General features: G+C 53.1%; 1 protein-coding gene across 1 annotated transcript in view; it reads right to left on the reverse strand.

Annotated features, from left to right (window-relative positions):
- LOC141953260 (uncharacterized) overlaps positions 1-3,194 on the reverse strand; it is a 101,031-nt gene extending 97,837 nt beyond the window's left edge. Inside the window, exons 1-2 of the mRNA XM_074891730.1 lie at positions 3,182-3,194; positions 1,841-1,933 (exon numbers count right to left, since the gene is read on the reverse strand). Coding sequence (XP_074747831.1) covers positions 1,841-1,933; positions 3,182-3,194 — 106 coding nt within the window. The remainder of the gene's footprint in view (positions 1-1,840; positions 1,934-3,181) is intronic.
- Positions 3,195-20,759: the final 17,565 nt, after the last annotated feature.

The raw sequence follows: 20,759 nt of genomic DNA on the forward strand, positions 1-20,759 counted from the left end.
GCTCAGCACTGCTGAGCTCACCCCGGGACTACCGCCTCCACTTCTTGGCTCCCCACTACACGAGAGACTTGGGCAAAGAGGAGAGAGGCCAGCGAAGGCCACGAAGGGGCTCATGGGCTGGAGCACCTCTTCCAGGAGAGAGCTGCGACTGTTTACCCTGCAGAAGAGAAGGCTCAGGGCACATCCCAGCAGGAGCTGAAACATAGGAAGGGCGGGTGCAGGGAAGGCCGGGCCAAGCTCTTTTCAGTGGTGCCCAGTGACAGGGCAAGGGACAATGTGCAGCCTGATGTGACCCTACTTCACTCTCAGGGTGACCAAGCACTGGCACAGGTTGCCCAGAGAGCTTGTTGGGTGGCCATGCTTGGAGGGGTTGACAAGCTGTCTGGAGATGGGCCTGGGCAACGGGCTGTAGGTGGCCCGGCTTGAGCAGGGTCTTGGGCCAGATGAATTCCTGAGGTGGCTTCCAACCTCCACCTTTCTGTGATTCTGGGAAAGACTCACAGGCACATTCAGGGCTTTGTGGGTGATATGGGCCAGGGCAAAGGGGAAGACTTAAGTTCAGACTTTGCTCCTCCCCTGATGACTTCCAGAAACAGCTTTTTATGAGAGTGTTGAGAAAAACTCGGTGTCCTCTTCTGGCTACAAGTTTCAATGCTGGAACTCAAGAGAGAAATGCACAAGTGATACAAATGTAACATGGGTGGGTAAAAAAGTAGCACCCAGAGGACTCAGGAGAGCTCTTCAGCTTGGGCATGTTTGCTGTATTTCTGGTGTTTGGTCTTGTGTTAGGTCTTACAGATCTTCTCTGAAGGTGCAGACCGAGGTCCCTGCACATGTGACAGGGTTGTACAACCGCGTAGCCAAACCCAGAGCCTGGCTTTGGAAGGATGAGCAAGAACATGCAGCCCCATTGGCCCAGGTGACTGGCTGCTTCCTGGAGACAGAGAGGCCAACTGCTGGCCACAGCCTGGTGCTGGGGGCAGGGCTCCTGGAGACAGTGCAGGGGATGGGATGCAATTCCATTGGGAAATGAGTGGCAGAGGCCCTCCCTTTGTCCCTCACGGCCACCCAAAGGCCCCTGCCAGGGAATTGCAGGGGGTACATGGAACACTTTGGCAGTGCATGAGGTGAGGAGGAGAGACTAGAGATCTTCCCCCTAAGCAGGACACAAGGGCACTCCCAAAGCATTTCCAGCCCCCTAAGCTGCCTCTTCAAAGCTCTGGCTGCCCATCAGGCCTGATGCTGTCCTTCAGGCTCCCCAGAATGAGCATAAGAAAGGGGAGCACAAGAGGAGCCCATGTTGTTCCTAGAATGGTAGAAGAGTTGAGGCTGTAATGGACCTGTGCAAGAGGTCTGGCTTAAATCTCCTGCTCCAAGCAGCATCGACAAGAGCAGGTTCAATGGTCTCTTTGGGATGGATTTAATTTCCTTCATAGTAGCCTGTATGGGCAGCCGCAAATTTGCTGACGAAAGCCATGTTGATAACACCCCAATATTTTATGTATTGCTGAATTTCAGTCTCGGTGCAGCCGGGATCTGGGCGATGTGCAGAACAATGACAAACTCACACCAGTTTGTTGAAGGGGGGGCATTGCCAAGAGCAAATGCCACTGCACTGTCTGCCAGCTCCCAATTTATTCCCACCTGTTTACATGGGTTTGTTTTTACTTTTACATCCTAGTGTCCTTCAGGTTCTGCCTGTTTATTGCTCACATGCTCACCACACTCTGCAGGGGGTGTTTTTTACTGCTGTTTTTCTCCCAACATGGTGTTATATGGTGCTGCCTCAGTTTCCCACGATCATTCTTCTAACCTCAAGGCCAGTTTAAATTTTGCTAACCACCAATTCTTAATTCCACATCTGTCCCTCTTTTGTTTTGTAGCTTCGTTTCCATGACGATCATTGCAATCAGTCTCAGTTGGGCCTTTTTCACTGTGGACAGGAGGCGTCATACGTGTCGCAGGATTGCAAATTCTGTAAAAAAAATCAAACATCCCAGGCCTGCTAAAACCCACATCCGTAGGTTCAGACCTGCAAATTAATGCCAAGGGTTGAGCCATGATAAACTTTTGCCTGACTCTCTCATGATGTCACCATGCACTAATTTCGAGGATGCCAGTTAAACTCAGACCCCTGAGTGAAAAGAGTAGGCTGATTTCACTACCAATAGTCAAAGGATATAACTAAGGACTACAAAAATAAGCAGTAAGAAAAGTACAGAATAGGTCACTTGCTTATTACTATGTATAATAAAACAAGGCCAATGCACCTAATCTTTACTACACAATGGGGTATTAATATCCAGATCCGCAGGCGCTGGGCAGCCCCGGTTGCAGCGAGGATTTGTTGAGCCTTTCCCTGCACGTGGGAAATCCCACGCGGTGCGTCCATGCGTAGGTGAGGCAGCCAAAGTCGCTGCAAGCGGGTCCAGCCTCATCTATCCAAATCAGCAAGCCAAAATAACTTGCACTTTTCTTTGAGCAGAAACATCTGGTTTCCTCCTCCTGTTGGATTCAACCCAGAGCCTGCCCAGGCCTCGGGGAGGAAAATCAAGGGAGTTTCTAACAAGGTCAAACACTTGGATTCATCTTTAACATTGCTGAACAGAGAAAGTTGGATATCCATTCTCACAACATTTCATCCTTATTAATAACTGCATTTTGTCCAAGCTACATCTTTCAGTAGACACTACTAAGCCTATATATTTTGTTAATGATCAAATACTAATAATTAATGCTAATGGTAATACAGATTTTACTAATTAACAAAAACTAATAATGGGTAATGTTTAGTTATAAAGTTCATCTGTAAGTCAACTTGTTTCAGGCCTGTTATTCAGGCCTTAACACTACAAATTCAGATCTACATCTCAAAGGAAAAAATTCCTGTAAGCTTGTGGCTAGATACATTGGCTGTGGATAGACAACTAAAATATTGAGGCTCTGTGATGAAGATCTGATATCGGCCAGTACTATTGCTTCCGTTGGAGCTGATGGAGTGCAGTTTTACTTAGCAATGAAGTACCCAGTGGTGGAAAATTGGCACAGAACCTACAAGCATTTCATCCTATTCCTGCCTCTTTTCCAGCCAACAAAGTATACGGATGAGTTGCACAACGGTCCAAACTGCAGGTGCTGTTGTGGCTGCACACACGCACCCCCTCCTCCTGTGGACACGCACACAGGGGGGGCATCCGCATACAACGTTATATTGGCCACATTCAGATGATATGACTGATTCTCTGTGTCTCGAGGAGGAAGCCAAGCTCCTCCAGTTCATCGTGTGTTGTTATTGCTACTGGTACATCAGGATCCCACCGCTGCCACTGTGCCTTCTGCCTTCTGTTGTAGCTGTTTCAGACTCCCCCAAGTGAGAGCTGCAGTCGCCGGGTTCCCAGGGGAACGTAGCCTGCGTGTCGATTCCTGCACCGTCAGTCGAGGGGTCTGTGGCATCGGGTTGGAGGGTTGCTCCTTCCAGCTCACGGTATGGCTTGACTTTCCTTGCCGGTATCCACCGAGGACCTGTGGGCGATAAAACACAAGCATTGTGTCCCCACCCCAGCAGATCCACTGGCCCTCTCCAGGTCGGGTCTCCTTCGGGATCCTTATACAAGACCCGTGGTTTATTATAGAGTCTGTTGTGGTGCTAAAATGACGTTCTGCTGCGGCCGAGGCAAAACGATTTCTGGTTAAGAAATGAAGAGTGTATAAAGCCATCGCCAGTTGATTACGTGGTGTGTCCAGAGAATTCCCCCTTCTCTGTTTTAAAATGAAGGCTTTTAGTGTAGCATGTGCACGTCTGACTGTTGCCTGTCCTGTGGGGTTATGAGCAATACCTGTCTTATGCCGAATCCCCCATTGCTGCAAAATAAATCTGCCGCCTTCCGTCTCTAAAATCCACCGTCATTCCCCGGGATCCGTCACTTTCCTTGACAGGCCGTATCGGATTGTTCCAAGCTGTGGTGGTTGGCTTTAAAACTCCTACATCTCATAAATCGTTAATTGTCTGTGATATCTCTTCATCTCTTCATCTCCCAGAATTCTGTATTGCTCCTGTGCTGGAATCTGCACAGGAGACATTTTTACTCTCCCGACTGTAACAGGTCTGGCACTAATGGAGGGTTTAACTCCAAACTGAGACTGACCATCAGAATGATTTAAAGTTAGTCCTTTTAGAATGTCTATAACTTTTGTGTATTCAGGAACGGGGACAATCATGACTGATATAATCGTCTTGGGAGATTTCTTATTTTCATTTCTATTTATGTTTGTACAGCTTCAATTTATTTTCCTTCCAAACCTGTGATAATCACAGGTTGTCCTTTAAATTTCCTGGGATTCCCATATATTAAGGAAACTTCCGCTCCAGCATCAATCAGGGCATTTACAGTTTGTGGGGACCATAATATTGATTCCCCTCCCTTGCCTCCTGCAAAGGGTACAAGTCAGAAAACGGTGCCCAATCCTCTCTCACCCCCGGAACCATTGATCCCCCCACGGGGGCCCTCCGTGGGCAGATGGAGGGGCCCGCTGAGGTTCGAGAAGGGGCGCCATGGGCTGACCTGTCCCTGGATCCTTGGTTTTAGAACTCTGCACTCTCTTGCGAGGTTTATTCAGCCCTCTCTGTGTATATATTCGCCACAGCTGGTCACTTGGAACACCATCAATTTTTTTCACGAGACATGTCATCTTTTCACAAAGCCATAAGCATTTCCTTCGGACAACTCCTGTTTTCACTGCCTTGAGGGCTGTCTCCAGTGTCTCGATTCCCTGCACTCCCTCGGGGGCCCCACTCTCCAAGGTCACCCAGCTGCTGTATTTTTTCTACCACATTACAAAGGGGATTTCCTGTCTTATTAATCAAAAGAGTCATGATTACATTTTTATATGCCAGTGGGGCAGCCTTAATCAGTTTATTTCTCCTGGTGACAGACAAGGGACGCCGCATCACAGTGTCAGCATCTTCTATAAAAACTGCTGCTTTTGGTGTTCGGGGGAGGCGGGTGGGCGCGGGCCGGGGGCGCGGTGCTGGGCTCGGCCGCAGGCAGTTGCCCTGCAGTGGGGGGGGCGCGGGGAGGCCTGAGGCCGCTGCTGCCAACGCCGCGCTGGCAGGTGGGGGGGCGCGAATGCTCAGTACAGAGATCTACACACTCGGTTTTCCTGATGGAATATGCTGTGCTGGCGTTAATACCGGATTTATAAGAGCCAGCCAATCCCATGGGACCAATTGATACCCATGAGCGATCGCCTCCAGTCTGCCTGTTGTAAATGAGTTTTGAAGCCCGTCCTCATTAACGCTTTTACGCAGTTCTTCAAAAACCTGGGATGGCCGTGGCTCATGCCGCGGCTGCTGGCTGGATCTTAAAATTACCAGAAACACCACAGGGTCCCCATTTTTTAGTGTCTGCCCAAAAAATGTCTCTAGCCTAGATCCTCCTCCCTGAATCTGTACTGGGAATGCCTCCAGTGGGGGAGGTGGAAAATCAGAAGGTACAGATTGTAATTCCTCATCTTTAACCTTTTCATCCCCGCTTGCTTCTGCCGGCGTGGGTAGTAGGAGTTAGTTCTTTCCCCTGTCGGGATGAGGTACTGACAGGTTCTGGCATTTCTGCTGTCAGTGGGTGTAAAGCCATGTAAATCACTGGCCGTGTAAGGACGACAGAGCTCAGAAATGCACTCCCCAGGTCTTCATCAGTTTTAAACTCTTGTCCAACCTTCCACTGTTGTGCTAAATGAAAAGTTCTGTGACCGGGAACCATTTACAATACTACATAATACAACTAGATACAGTGCAGTAACTCATGCACTTGATCATCTGTCACTGAATATTGGCCAGTCTTCAATAACTGCTTTAGAACTTGTATATAGTGCTTTTGTTCCTTAGCAATCCCTGACCCCATGATTTATGAGAAACAGAGAAAAAGAGAAAGAAAGGAAAAACCCCTTATGATTTAAGAGAAAGAGAAGAAAAACCGTATGCTAGCAGCTTCCCCCAGCCAGGCGCTGCTGTCCGGTAGTTAAAGAAGAAAACCCCTTCTGTACTTTCGTGTGCCGGCAGCTTTCCCAAAGCCGGGCACTGCACCCTGGTACTTACCAGCGGAATGAATATTGGAGTCTGGACACCACCTTCCTCCTTCGCATATGAGCACGCCACCGTCTTCTTCAATTTTCTGTACAGCTCACGCGGGGCAGCAATTGTCAGTCTCGGTGCAGCCGGGATCTGGGCGACGTGCAGAACAATGACAAACTCACACCAGTTTGTTGAAGGGGGGGCATTGCCAAGAGCAGATGCCACTGCACTGTCTGCCAGCTCCCAATTTATTCCCACCTGGTTACATGGGTTTGTTTTTACTTTTACATCCTAGTGTCCTTCAGGTTCTGCCTGTTTATTGCTCACATGCTCACCACACTCTGCAGGGGGTGTTTTTTACTGCTGTTTTTCTCCCAACATGGTGTTATATGGTGCTGCCTCAGTTTCCCACAATCATTCTTCTAACCTTAAGATCAGTTTACATTTTATTAACCACTAATTCTTAATTCCCACAGCTGAATAGCACCTATGCAGCATCAGGGCCATCTCTGTTTCTCATGTTGCCCACCAGCTGTACAGCTGACCCCAACCACACAAAGAGATATTCCGTACTGCATGAAGTCATGTGAAGCAATAAAATCTGGGGGAAAGGGCGATATTTGGTGTTATGACATTTGTCTTTCCCAAGTAACTGTTACGCCTCAGGAAGGCCTGGAAATGTCTAAACATCTGCCTGCCAATGGGAAGTAGAGAATGAATTCCTTTGTTTGCTCGGTTTGTGCGTGCAGCTTTGACTTTACCTATTAAAGTCTCTTTATCTCAACACACAAGTCTTCTCACTTTTACCCTTCTGATTCCCTCCCCCATCTCATTGTGGGTGACTACGCAGGCAGCTGTGTGGGGCTCAGCTGCCTACTGGGGTTAGGGACCGTAGGCTGCCCACAACCTTGTCCAGTTCAGTTTTGAAGATCTTCAGGAATGGAGACTGCACAGCACATTGACAAATCCCCCATGGCATTTTCTTCTCTGTGCTGAACCAACCCAGTTCCCTCATTCTCTCCTTCTCTGTCACAGAATCACAGAATCATCAAGGTTGGAAAAGCCCTTGAAGATCCTCCAGTCCAACCATTAACCTCACCCTGACCATTCTCAACTCCACCAGATCCCTCAGCGCTTTGTCAACCCAACTCTTAAACCCCTCCAGGGATGGGGACTGCACCACTGCCCTGGGCAGCCCATTCCAACACCCAACAACCCCTTCTGCAAAGAAATCCTTCCAAATATCCAGTCTAGCCCTGCCCTGGTGCAGCTTGAGGCCATTCCCTCTTCATCTGGCACTTGTTACTTCATTAGAGACTCATCCCCACCTTTCTGCACCCTTCTTTCAGGGAGTTGGAGAGGGCCATGAGGTCTCCCGTCAGCCTCCTCTTCTCCACACTAAACCCCCCAGTTCCCTCAGCCGCTCCCCATCAGACCTGTGCTCCAGACCCTGCACCAACTCCGTTGCCCTTCTCTGGACATGCTCAGTCATTCAATGGCCTTTTTGGAAAGAGGGACCCAAAGCGGCCTCACCAGTGCCAAGTACAGGGGTAAGATCCCTTCCCTGTCCCTGCTGGCCACACTATTGCTGATACAAGCCAGGATACCATTGGCCTTCTTGGCCATCTGGGCACACTGCTGGCTCCTGTTCAGCCGGCTGTCAATCATCACCCCCAGGTCCCTCTCTCACTGGCAGCTCTCCAGCCACTCCTCCCCAAGCCTGTAGCACTGCTGGGGGTTGTTGTGGGCAAAGTGCAGAACCCAGCATTTGACCTTATTGAAACTCCTCCAGTTGGCCTCAGCCCATCGCTCCAGCCTGGCCAGGTCTCTCTGCAGAGCCTCCCTACCCTCGAGCAGATCAACACTCCCACCCAACTTGGTGTCATCTGCAAACTGCCTGAGGGTGCACTCGATCCCCTCATCTAGATCACCAATAAAGATGTTCAACAGGAGTGGCCCCAAAACCGAGCCCTGGGGGACACCACTCGTGACCGGCTGCCAACTGGATTTAAATCCATTCACCACAAGTCTTTGGGCCCGGCCATCCAGCCAGGTTTTTACCCAGCAAAGCGTGTTGGATCCCTCACTACTGAAAGGCCTTTGAATGACTCGAGCGTGTCCAGAGAAGGGCAATGAAGCTGGTGCAGGATCTGGAGCACAGGTCTGATGGGGAGCGGCTGAGGGAACTGGGGGGGTTTAGTGTGGAGAAGGGGAGGCTGACGGGAGACCTCATCGCCTTCTACAACTCCCTGAAAGGAGGGTGCAAAGAGGTGGGGATGAGTCTCTTGAACCAAGTAACAAGTGAATGGCATCAAGTAGCTCCAGGGAAGGTTTAGGCTGGATATTTGGAAGTATTTCTTTCCCGAAGGGGTTGCTGGGTGTTGGAATTGGCTGCCTAGGGTAGTGGTGGAATCCCCATCCCTGGAGGTGTTTAAGAGTTGGGTTGAAAAATTGCTGAAGGATCTGGTGGAGTTGAGATCTGTGGGAGTGTCAGCTCTGTGCAGCTGTGGGACATTCAATATGTTAAGAGTCAAATCATGTGTTACTGGTAAATAATGAAGAGGTGAGCTGGCATTGGCCTGTCAGCCCTGCACAGCTGTGGGAGATTCAATACTTAAGAGCCAAATGGACATGAGCTGGTCAGCTCAGCCAGAGAGCTCTGTTTGGGGAGCTTGGTAAAGGTGCAGAGCTCTCCTTGAGAGAACTGTGCTTGGTGAGCCAGGCAGGAGCTCTGTCCTGTGCTGGCTTGGAGAAGCACCAGCTCTGCTCTGTGCTGGCCCAGAGAAGCAGCAAGGTTTGGAGGAGAAGCAGACCTTGGAAGAAAGATAAGTCAGCTTGGAGAAAGTATGGCACTGTTTTTGGGAGAGAGGGTTGATGATAGTCTATTTGCTGATTGGCTTATCATGAAGTGAGAGCTAAGGGAGCGAGAGCATAGTGAGAGCATGAGTATGTACCATTGTAATAATAAAGGATTTTCCTTCTGCACTTCAAAGGAGAGTCTGTGCCTCAGTTCCCACAGAGAATGGTCAGTGTGAGGTTAATGGTTGCACTGGAGACTTCAAGGTCTCTTCCAACCAAGATGATTCGGTGATACTGTGATTCTGTGTACCTGAATATCAAATTGTATTCTCACATGAATCTCTATAGTATGGCTGGATTGAGATGTTCTATCAGTTTTACAACAAGGTGCCCTTCAAGATTTTATTTACCTACACCATTACCTCACACCAAAAACAAAGAGGGCTTGAGGGCCCTAGTGATGTCAGGCACATAATCAGTGGGGTGTGATATCCACATTACTATACCTGGCAACAACAGTTGGCCCTGGACTTAGAAGGTGCCATGTTACCTGCTCATGTGATTGTGTAACCTCAGATAGTTTTGGAAAATTTAACTCAGCAATTGCATGTACCAGGGAATTGAACAAGATGTGCCTTTGTGGAAACAAGTGTGGAGACCCAACAGGCATCTAAGATGGTGTTGCTGAAGGAACACGCAGTGTGCAGTAGGCCGAGTCTAACTGAGGGAGAGTGCTGCATGGCCATCCACAATGCCACCACCTCTCTAGAGGAGACCCGTGCCAAGATGAAGGAGATGGCCAACAGGACCAGAGAACTGTTTCAAGCAATGAGACCGACGGATTGGTTTGATGGATGGAACCCCAGGTCATGGGTCACATCACTGGGATCCTCGGGACTCAGGGGGTGGGAAAATGGATTGTAAATATGGTCTTTGGATATTATGCGGATTCTTGCTTTTAATGCAAAGCCTTGCAGCAGTTAGATGTATGCTCTCTCACCTTCTGTCTTCTTTTTCCCCTGTACCTATTCCCGATGTACAGATCACAGTGGTCAAAGAAGAACTTGGAGGGTTTGAGCCATGGGGCGGAGGGTGGTGGAGGGGTGGGATGTGAGAGAGGATTTGTAAAAATAGGACCTGAAAGAAAGAGGCCTGTGAGAAACAAAGATTGAGAAAAACAGCCTGAGAAAGAGACAAATGATGGGGGGGGAGTAGAGGCCCTCTGAGCTGAGGAATGTGTCCAACACTCGTAGTTGCAGGGTGGATAGTGTGGAGGTCGAATCTCATAAGGCTGCCCCAGTACCACAGGATGCAGCTGGAGGGGGGAGCCCTGTGGAGACAGGATGGTTCTGCTCTGGGGCACCTGGTCAAGTTCCAAGGGCATCTGTCTGGTGAATGACCTTTGCTTCATTATCCACAACATGAATAGTAAAGTTAAGACCCCTCAATATGCTAATGAGACTAACAAGATCGTGCTAATTACATCATCCCATGAAACACCTTATCCCTCCCCATCCATGGGGTACGTAGGTATGTGGGTTGACCTAGGGGACTGATCCAAGGCAAAGGTGTATAAATTGATGTGGGGGCGACACACAGAGTGAAGTGAAGAGAAGAAGACAGATGCCTCCTGGAACCCTCCCTGGTGGGATCGATGCAGGAACCCAGACTGGAGATCTCTATTTCTCTATTCCCTCCACCTCCCTCCTTCCCTTTTCCCCCTTTTCTTCACTACTAGGAAGTAATACAAGGCATGCTGTATTGCTTGCCACAACTCGTTACATACGTAGCCAATTATCATGTATCCAATAAGTCCATTGAGGGAAGTTAATAAATATCTGGACTTTGAGACTTGTCTCACCATTGTCAACTGGGGATTTACGAATGTGAGCCACTAGTCTCCCTTGCCTGATTCGGGATGTGACACCTGCACGTGCCATTGTGTGACACCAAACTGTGGTGACCAGCTGCTGGGAAGAAATGCTGAGAGATCTGTATTCCCTGGCAGGGGGTTCTCTGAGCACTGTGCTGCAGAGCTGCTCCACGGTGCACCAGGCACCACAGTAATACACTGCTTCATCCCCCTGCTTGGCTGCCTGCACCTGCAGTGTGAGTCTGTTCTGGGAGCTCAACACTGTTCCCTTAAAGCCACCCTGGAGACCTTCTCCATAGGCATCACCATCCCTGTAAATGCAGTCCAGAGAGCCACGTGGCCCCTGCTGGTACCAGAACATGATGTAGCTGCTCATACAGTCTCCCCTCGTGTTGCACTGGAAGGTGACTCCATCTCCCTCTTGCACGGCCACTTCCCTGATGTGTTGCTCCAAGGCCACCTGGCCAGTGACTGCTGCAGTGAGGAAGAACAAGCCATGATCACGCCAAGATTCAGCAAGGGTCAGGGCAACGCTGGTGGGGGCATTGTGATGGCACTGGAGCTGGAGGGGGACTAAATCGTTCTCTGTGAACCCAGCTGACAAAGATGGGCAGAGGAATAGAGCTGGTACCATCAGTCAGGGCTCACAAGGAAGGAGACACCACATTTCCCTCCCTCCTTTTCATTGTCACACAAGGAACTCTTTCTGATTTTCCCATTCAAAGCAGGAAGGTTTTGCACCATGGTGGACAAATCCCTTTGGCTTTGCCAAGCTGGGATGGTGAGAAACCCACTCTCCTGTCCCTGAACCTGCTCTGAATGAGCACAGGAGGGACAAGCACCTCTCCCAGGCAAGTGGGGCCTGGGCCCTGTGCTGCCATGCTAAAACCTGGCCTTGGCAAGATGGGCTGCAGTGCCCCATGAGCAGAGTGTCCAGCCCAAGGGCAAAGCATTAGGCCCCCCGAGGTGGGAGCAGCAGGTGGGTGCCCTGCCTGTCCCCACCCTGCAGAGGAGGCAGGCTGGGCTGAGGGGCCGAACTCAGAGGGAGAAGAGGAGGAGGCCTCTTCCCACTGTGCCCCACTGGGATGGGTGAGGAGGTCGAGCCCCAGGCACTCAGGCTGCCAGCGCTCAGCACAGCTCCACAGAGCCGTGCAGAGCACAGGGGCCTGCTCAGTTCCTGGGGGGAGCAGCACCCCTCCTTTCACTTCCCTACGAGGGGCAATAACCCCACGCCCAGGGCAGGCCACAGGGCCAGGCCCGCTCTGCCTCGCCTCTCTGCAGCTTCTCGCTGCCTGCAGAACAGCTCTGCCCACATCTTCCCTGCCTCTGCCTCTGTCACTGCAGTCACTCCTAGTCCCTGCGAGTCCCTCCCTCGCTCTGTGACAACACTGAAGGCGAGAGGCAGGGGCTGGAGGAGCAGAAGAAGCTGAAGCTGTGGGCGCACTCCCGGCTGTCTCTGGCCATGCTGGCCCTCAGTGTACACACATGAGCAACACCAAGCACACAGCAGAGACTATTCATCATGCCCAGTGGAAAAGCTGCTCTCTAGTGAAGCTTCTGCACTTGCACTACTCTGGGGCTCCCTGAACAATATGAGGTCTCAAAATCTAACTCAAATCTGGCTTTCCATGTCCAAATCTTAGTTCTTTCATGCTTAATATGCTTCTTGCTAGAAAAACCTCTTTCCCAGATGCTTCCTCCCTGTGGGAGAGCCTGAGAAGGAAGGAAGAAGGTGAACATGTTCATGGGTTTGTGTGTGCTTGTGGGAGACTCTTCTGATGCTGCTGCTGCTGCACATCTGTGCCTGTTTCTGGGAAAAGCCAGACCAGACTAGTCTTGGAAGCCCTCTTGTAGTAAACCACAAAAGACCTGGCTGGATTTAACACCCCTCATTCCAGTTCTGCCCTGGCCTTGCCTGTGTGTCAAGCACTGGGCCCTTTTCCAGCTCTTTGGTTCTGCAGAAATAGGCTGCCGTGTCCACAGCTGCTGGCGAGGGCACTTCCAGGGAGAGCTGGTTCCTGGAGGGGTCTGTAGAGCTGGTGACTCGTGTCTGGAAGGATGAAGCGATGTGCTGGAGTCACGGGAAAGGATACTGCAACACCACAGGCTGCAGGTCTCTGCCAGGAGTCTGACAGATGCAGTCCCAAGGGCAGCTGCTGTCAGTGATGTGTTGTCGCAGATGGAGTGATGCTCCTCCCTCGTAAGAGAGAAGTTGCAATATGTTTATTGATATAAAACTGAGATTGAACAAAGTTTGACAGTAAATGTGACAGTGGTTTAATAAGATTCAATGACAAGATTCACCTGATTCTTACTACATAGAGGACAGGGTCAGACAGAACTGTCAGCGAGACCCACCCATCGAGTCATGACATTCCGACAGGACCCACTTGCTTTCTAAACTCCTTCTCAGAGAGGAGTCCAGGTGGGGCTGGATCCAACCCTAGTCCCAGACTTGATCAATGGTTTATTTCTAAAGGATTGTATGTGTGCACTCCATCCTTTATACCCCTTAGCTAAGATCTCAAACTTCCAGCACGCTCATTCCCAATGCACTTACCGAGTATCTGACGTGAGAAGGATTCTCTCAGCCTCGAGGAGTAACCCTGAGCGGTGTCCCTCCCTCTGAGCCCAGGCACAGTCCACTCACTGACTCGGCACTGAGATGGGCCCTGACCCCTGTGAAGATGCCGCAGGGGACAGCAGGGGAGGAGGAAGCTGATGTTGTTCAGGCACAGCCCAAGTCTCTCTCACTGTGGCCCCTGCAGGGCACAGTAATAGACCGCACTGTCCCCCAGCTCCAGCCCCGTGATGAACAGCATCCCGGAGCTCTGGTCAGCCTGGCAGGAAAATCTCTGGCGGGCAAAAGGGGCTGTGTGGCTGTAGGAGCCTCCCCGGCCCTTGCTCTGCAGCAAGTACTGCAGGGCTCCACCGGCACGCTGCCGATACCAGGCCACGTAGAGATAGGAGGCCTTGGAGCTGTAAGTGCATCGTAAGCTCCCACTATTCCCTGCTCGCCACCACACTGCAGACCTCGTCGCTTGGATCTCATCACCCTGAAGTGCACCTGAAACAAAAGCAGGGCTCTTCCATCACTGCTTTGCCTTCACTGGTGCAAGAAACTGGCCCTGAAAAGGGCCAGTGGAAGCTGGTAATGGTGTTGCTAAAGCCAAGGGCTTTGGGTGCCCCAGGGAAGAAGGGGACCAAGAGAAGGCAGAGAAGAGATACAGGCAGGCAGAGTGGCCAGCCTGGTTGGGTGACAGAAACGCATGGAACCACCACCTCAGCATAAAGCACTGCATTTGGGTCTGAGGAGATGGGAATCGGCCGTGCTGGGAAAGGAGCTCCTGCAGAAAGGCCAGGACCAGCTGCGGTGTCCAGTGATGGCCCCTCTCTGCTTGGGAAGACTCCTTACCCACCTCAGCACTCGTCGGCTGCAAACCTTGTGCAGCCTGTGCTGGGCCCAGCAGGTTTGTGTCAGAGGTTTGTCCCCATCTACCCCGAGCCACAAGGTGGGCAAGGACCGTGCCGTGAGCACGGCTCTGCCGTCCACTCCTCCCTTCTCTCTTGCAATGCCACGCTCGGAGCAGGAGAGTGGCTCTGGCAGCAGGTTTGTGTTAAAGCTCCGCTGGATTTCCTGTCCCCGTGCGAACGGCACAGAAGTAGCGGGCAGAGTCCCGGGGGCCCAGGGCACGCAGCGACAGCGACGACTCGGACCGGGAATTGTCCCGGGACACTGCGGCTCGACCCTGCACTGCTGCCCCGTACTGCTTTGTAGTACCCGAGGAGCTGCTGATGAAGGACACCCACTCGAGTCTGTCACCGGGTCTCTGACGGTACCACCAGAGATCGCGAGTCTGCAAGGCGAAGCCGGCCCCGCGGCAGGAGAGGAGCACGGAGTCCCCGGGCGCTCGCAGCCCTCCGCCGGCCTCCAGCAGCCTCAGCTGCGCCCACACCCCTGCGGACGGAGAGCGCAGGCAGCCGGGCAGGGCGCGCCCACGGCCCGAGGCCGTTCCCCCGCCGCCCCGGCAAAGCCCCCCGGGCCGGCACAGCGCCAGCCGCCACCCGCCTCTGTCCCGGCCAAGCCCCGCGCCCGGGCCAACGCCCGCCTGCCCTCCCCGGGGCTGAGCCGCGCCTGCTGCCGCCCGTCCGGCCCGAGCCGCGGCCCCAAAGCCGCCCTGGCCTCCGCCTCGGCCTCCGCCTCCTTCCGCAGCCCCGGGCTCGCTGCCCTCCCCGCCCGGCGCTCACCTGCCGGCCCCGCGGCCAAGGCCAAGGCCAGGAGCCACGGCCCCAGCCCGGGCGCCATCATGCCCTGCCGCGCCGGGGCCGGCCGGGGCCGCCGAGGAGCCGAGCGGAGCCGCGCTCGGGCCCGCTCCTGCCCGCCCCGCCGCCTCGGCCCCTCGCCGGGGCAGCGCCGACGCCTGTGGCCGCCCACAACAGCCCCGCCCCGGCGCCCCGGGGCCGCGGCCCCTTCGCGGCAGGAGCAGGGGGGGCGCGGGGAGGGCCGCGGGGCAGGGCCGGCGGCACAGCAGGAGCGCGGCGCCCCGGCACACGAAGGCTCCTGGCCCTTGGCTCCCAGCGCGGCTCCGGCGCTGGCCCGCCTGCTCGCCCTGCCGAGCCCTGCCCAAGGGGGTCGGCGCCTCGGCCGGGCGCAGCTGGGACCCTTGTGGCCCCGGCGCCGGCTCCGGCCCCAGCGCCAGGGACGGGCTGTCGGCCCGCACATCCCCTCGCAGGCCCCTCCCCGTGCCCCCAGCCCGCCCTGGCCTCACCCCCGGCCCTGCCCGCGGGCACCGGGGCACACCGGGGCTGTGCTGCCATCCAGAGGGACCGCGACAGCCGCAGAAGTGCCTGACAGGAGCCTCCTGCGCTTCAGCCAGGGGAAGAGCAACGTCCCGCCGCCGGCCAGGAACAAGCCCGTGCTCCAGGGCGGGCTGGGCGCTGCCCACATGCAAAACACATTCGCAGCAAAGGCCCCGAGGCTTCTGCTGGACAACAACTTGTCCAGGAGGCAGCGATGTGCCCCTGCGGCACAGAAGGTTCATGGTGGCCTGGCCTGCATCAGGCAAAGTCTGGCCAGCGGCTCAGGGAGCTGATCCTTCCCCTCTGCTCAGCACTGCTGAGCTCACCCCGGGACTACCGCCTCCACTTCTTGGCTCCCCACTACACGAGAGACTTGGGCAAAGAGGAGAGAGGCCAGCGAAGGCCACGAAGGGGCTCATGGGCTGGAGCACCTCTTCCAGGAGAGAGCTGCGACTGTTTACCCTGCAGAAGAGAAGGCTCAGGGCACATCCCAGCAGGAGCTGAAACATAGGAAGGGCGGGTGCAGGGAAGGCCGGGCCAAGCTCTTTTCAGTGGTGCCCAGTGACAGGGCAAGGGACAATGTGCAGCCTGATGTGACCCTACTTCACTCTCAGGGTGACCAAGCACTGGCACAGGTTGCCCAGAGAGCTTGTTGGGTGGCCATGCTTGGAGGGGTTGACAAGCTGTCTGGAGATGGGCCTGGGCAACGGGCTGTAGGTGGCCCGGCTTGAGCAGGGTCTTGGGCCAGATGAATTCCTGAGGTGGCTTCCAACCTCCACCTTTCTGTGATTCTGGGAAAGACTCACAGGCACATTCAGGGCTTTGTGGGTGATATGGGCCAGGGCAAAGGGGAAGACTTAAGTTCAGACTTTGCTCCTCCCCTGATGACTTCCAGAAACAGCTTTTTATGAGAGTGTTGAGAAAAACTCGGTGTCCTCTTCTGGCTACAAGTTTCAATGCTGGAACTCAAGAGAGAAATGCACAAGTGATACAAATGTAACATGGGTGGGTAAAAAAGTAGCACCCAGAGGACTCAGGAGAGCTCTTCAGCTTGGGCATGTTTGCTGTATTTCTGGTGTTTAGTCTTCAGTTCGGTCTTAGAGTTGTTCTCTGAAAGTGCAGACCCAGGTCCCTGCACATGTGACAGCGTTGTACAACCGCGTAGCCAAACCCAGAGCCTGGCTTTGGAAGGACGAGCAAGAACATGCAGCCCCATTGGCCCAGGTGACTGGCTGCTTCCTGGAGACAGAGAGGCCAACTGCTGGCCACAGCCTGGTGCTGGGGGCAGGGCTCCTGGAGACAGTGCAGGGGATGGGATGCAATTCCATTGGGAAATGAGTGGCAGAGGCCCTCCCTTTGTCCCTCACAGCCACCCAAAGGCCCCTGCCAGGGAATTGCAGGGGGTACATGGCAACATGTTGGCAGTGCATGGGGTGAGGAGGAGAGACTAGAGGTCTTCCCACTAAGCAGGACACAAGGGCACTCCCAAAGCATTTCCAGCCCCCTAAGCTGCCTCTTCAAAGCTCTGGCTGCCCATCAGGCCTGATGTTGTCCTTTGAGGCTCCCCAGAAAGCTGATTTGAGGCTGTAATGGACCTCTGGAGAAGGTCTAGCCTAACCCTCCTGCTCCAAGCAGCATCAACAATTGTAGGTGTTAATTTACTTCAGAGCAGCCTCTATGGGCAGGTGTGATTTTTGCTGACCAAAGCTATGTGGATAACACACCAATATTTTATCTATTGCTGAACAGCGCCTATGCAGTGTCAGCCTTTTCTCTGTTTCTCATGTTGTACAGCTGACCCCAACCACACAAAGAGATATTCCGTACTGCCTGAAGTCATGTGAAGCAATAAAATCTGGGGGACAGTAGGGGGAAAGGGTGATATTTGGTGTTATGACATTTCTGTTTCTCAAGTAACTGTTATGCTTCATGAAGGCCTGGAAATGTCTAAACATCTGCCTGCCAATGGGAAGTAGAGAATGAATTCCTTTGTTTGCTCGGTTTGTGCGTGCAGCTTTGACTTTACCTATTAAAGTCTCTTTATCTCAACACACAAGTCTTCTCACTTTTACCCTTCTGATTCCCTCTCCCATCTCATTGTGGGTGACTACGCAGGCAGCTGTGTGGGGCTCAGCTGCCTACTGGGGTTAGGGACCGTAGGCTGCCCACAACCTTGTCCAGTTCAGTTTTGAAGATCTTCAGGAATGGAGACTGCACAGCACATTGACAAATCCCCCATTGTGGGAGTGTCAGCCCTGCACAGCTGTGGGACATTCAATATGTTAAGAGTCAAATCATGTGTTACTGGTAAATAATGAAGAGGTGAGCTGACATTGGCCTGTCAGCCCTGCACAGCTGTGGGAGATTCAATACTTAAGAGCCAAATGGACATGAGCTGGTCAGCTCAGCCAGAGAGCTCTGTTTGGGGAGCTCGGTGAAGGTGCAGAGCTCTGCTTGAGAGAACTGTGCTTGGTGAGCCAGGCAGGAGCTCTGTCCTGTGCTGGCTTGGATAAGCGTCACCTCTGCTCTGCACAGGCCTGGAGGAGCAGCAAGGTTTGGAGGAGAAACAGGCCTTGGAAGAGAGATCCTAAGCTGTGCTAGTGTGGTGAAGAAAATGGCAGTACGGAGACTGCCTGTGTGGTATGGAACTGTTTGTGGGATAAGGGTGTTGATGACCGTTTAGCTGCTGATTTGCTTATCATGAAGGAAGAGCTAAGGTAGAGAGAGCCTGAGTATATACTATTGTATTACTAAAGGCTTTTCCTTCTGCACTTCAATGCAGAGTCCATGTTTCACTTGCCACACCCCCATGGCATTTTCTTCTCTGTGCTGAATCAACCCAGTTCCCTCATTCTCTCCTGGTATGTCAGACACTCCCTTGCTCATCTTCATGGCCCTTCATTGCATTTGCTCTGGTATGACCATGTCTTTGCTGGACTGAGGAGCCCACGAGTGGACACAGTAGTCCCCAGTCTCACCAGTGCTGAGCTCGAGAGCAGTCCAGCCCAACGAGCAAAGAGTCAGGTAAAAATGCCAGGAGGCCTGTATGGACAAACAAGGCCAGGGAAAATGCAGGCCCACTGCTGAATGGGGTGGGGGACCCGGTGACACAGGCCGTGGAAAAGGGCGGAGGTACTGAATGCCTTATTCACCTCGGTCTTTACCAGCAAGCCCGTCCTTCAGGAATCCCAGGTCTGAGAGTCCAGGGGGAAAGGCTGGAGCAAGGAAGATGCACCCTTCACAGTTCATGTCACTGAGCACTTCTCCAGTCCACAGTGAGTAGCTTTGTCTCTGCCCTTTCTGGGGAAGTCAGTGCAGAAAGCGTAACTGAATTCAGAATGCACAGCGTCCCCTCTCTCCTCATCCACCCAGACCCTTTGGCTTACTGTAGAAGGCTTTAAACTTGGTGAAGCAGGATTTCCACTTCTCAAACCCATGCTGAGTGTCAGTGAGGAAGGAGGGGAGGAGGTGCTCCAGGTGCCAGAGCAGAGATTCCCCTGCAGCCCGTGGTGAAGACCATGGTGACACAGGTTGTCCCCGTGCAGCCCATGGAGGTCCGTGGTGGAGCAGATATCCACCCTGCAGCCCGTGGAGACCCCACGCCAGAGCAGGTGGATGTGCCCTGAAGGAAGCTGTGACCATGTGAGAGTCCGCATTGGAGTAGGCTCCTGGCAGGACCTGTGGTCCCGTGGACAGGAGCCCAAGCTGGAGCAGGTTTTCTGGGAGAACCTGTGGCTCCATGGAGAGAAGCCCACACAGGAGCACCAGGGGAAAAGCACGAGGAGGAAGGAGCGGCAGTCAAACTGTGTTATGGACTGACCACAGCCCCCATTCCCCATCCCCCTGTGCTGCTCAGGGGAGAAGGTAGAGAAGTCGGGAGTGAAGGTGACTCCAGGAAGAAGAAAGGGTTGAGGGGAAATCAGTTTTGGACTTCTCCTTATTTTGCATTATCCTACTCTGATGTGATTGGCAATACATTAAATTAATTTCCCCAAGACGAGTCTGTTTGGCCTGTGACGGTAATTGCTGGCTCATGTCCCTGTCCTTACCTCGACCCACAAGCCTTTCAGTGTATTTCTTCTCGCTGTCCAGCTGAGGAGGGGCACTGACAGAGTGGCTTGGTGGGCACCTGGTGGCCAGCTAAGCTCAGCCCATCACACTGGTCTGCTGCTTCTTCCTCATCAGGTGATCTGTAGCAGGCACCCATCACAATGTCCCCCATGCTGATCTCTCTTTCCTAAAAGCCTGGCTCCATCCCCCACAGCACTGCTGTGAGCTACCGCACCGCCTCTCCCTGACCCCATAGCTCTGCAACCAGTCCTTGGTGGAGAAACTGGGCCGGGCAGCACAGGAGCCCAGGCAATGTCCACTAACCTGCACTTCACCACACACCTCTGAAGTTCCCAGAATAGACCCTCCTGCAGCATAAATGGTCTCAGCCCTTCAACCACACCTCCCTTCACTGCCTCTTCCTTCAAGCATACCCAAGGTCTGTTTCTGCTGTGAGAGAGGACTTACAGAAATAGGTCCTGAAAGAAAGAGGCCTGTGAGAAACAAAGATTGAGAAAAACAGCCTGAGAAAGAGATAAAGGATAGTCGAGGGGAGTGGAGGCCCTCTGAGCTGAGGAATGTCTGCAACACTCGTAGTCATGGGGTGGATAGTGTGGAGGTCGAAGCTGATAAGGCTGCCCCAATACCACAGGATGCAGCTGGAGGGGGGAACCCTGTGGAGACAGGATGGTTCTGCTCTGGGGCACCTGGTCAAGTTCCAAGGGCATCTGTCTGGTGAATGACCTTTGCTTCATTATCTAAGAAATGCATGTTAAAGTTAACATCCTGATTATGCTAATGAAGGCTAACAAGATCATGCTAATTACATCATCCCATGAAATGGGAAATCTTACCCCTCCCCATCCATGGGATACGTAGGTATGGGGGGTCGACCTAGGGGATGGACCCAAGGAAAGTGTATAAATTGAGGCGGGGTAAGGGGCGGGGATGCCCGGAGAGTGAAGGGAAGCCAAGAAGACAGATGCCTCCTGGAACCCTCCCTGTCAGGATCGATGCAGGAACCCAGACTGGAGATCTTTATTTCTCTATTCCCTCCACCTCCCTCCTTTCCTTTTCACCCTTTTCTTCACTACTATAAAGTAATACAAGCCATGCTGTATTGCTTGCCACAACTCGTTACATACGTAGCCAATTATCATGTATCCA

This window comes from Strix uralensis, chromosome 22 (genome assembly GCF_047716275.1).
Source record: "Strix uralensis isolate ZFMK-TIS-50842 chromosome 22, bStrUra1, whole genome shotgun sequence".
Classification (NCBI taxonomy): domain Eukaryota; kingdom Metazoa; phylum Chordata; class Aves; order Strigiformes; family Strigidae; genus Strix; species Strix uralensis.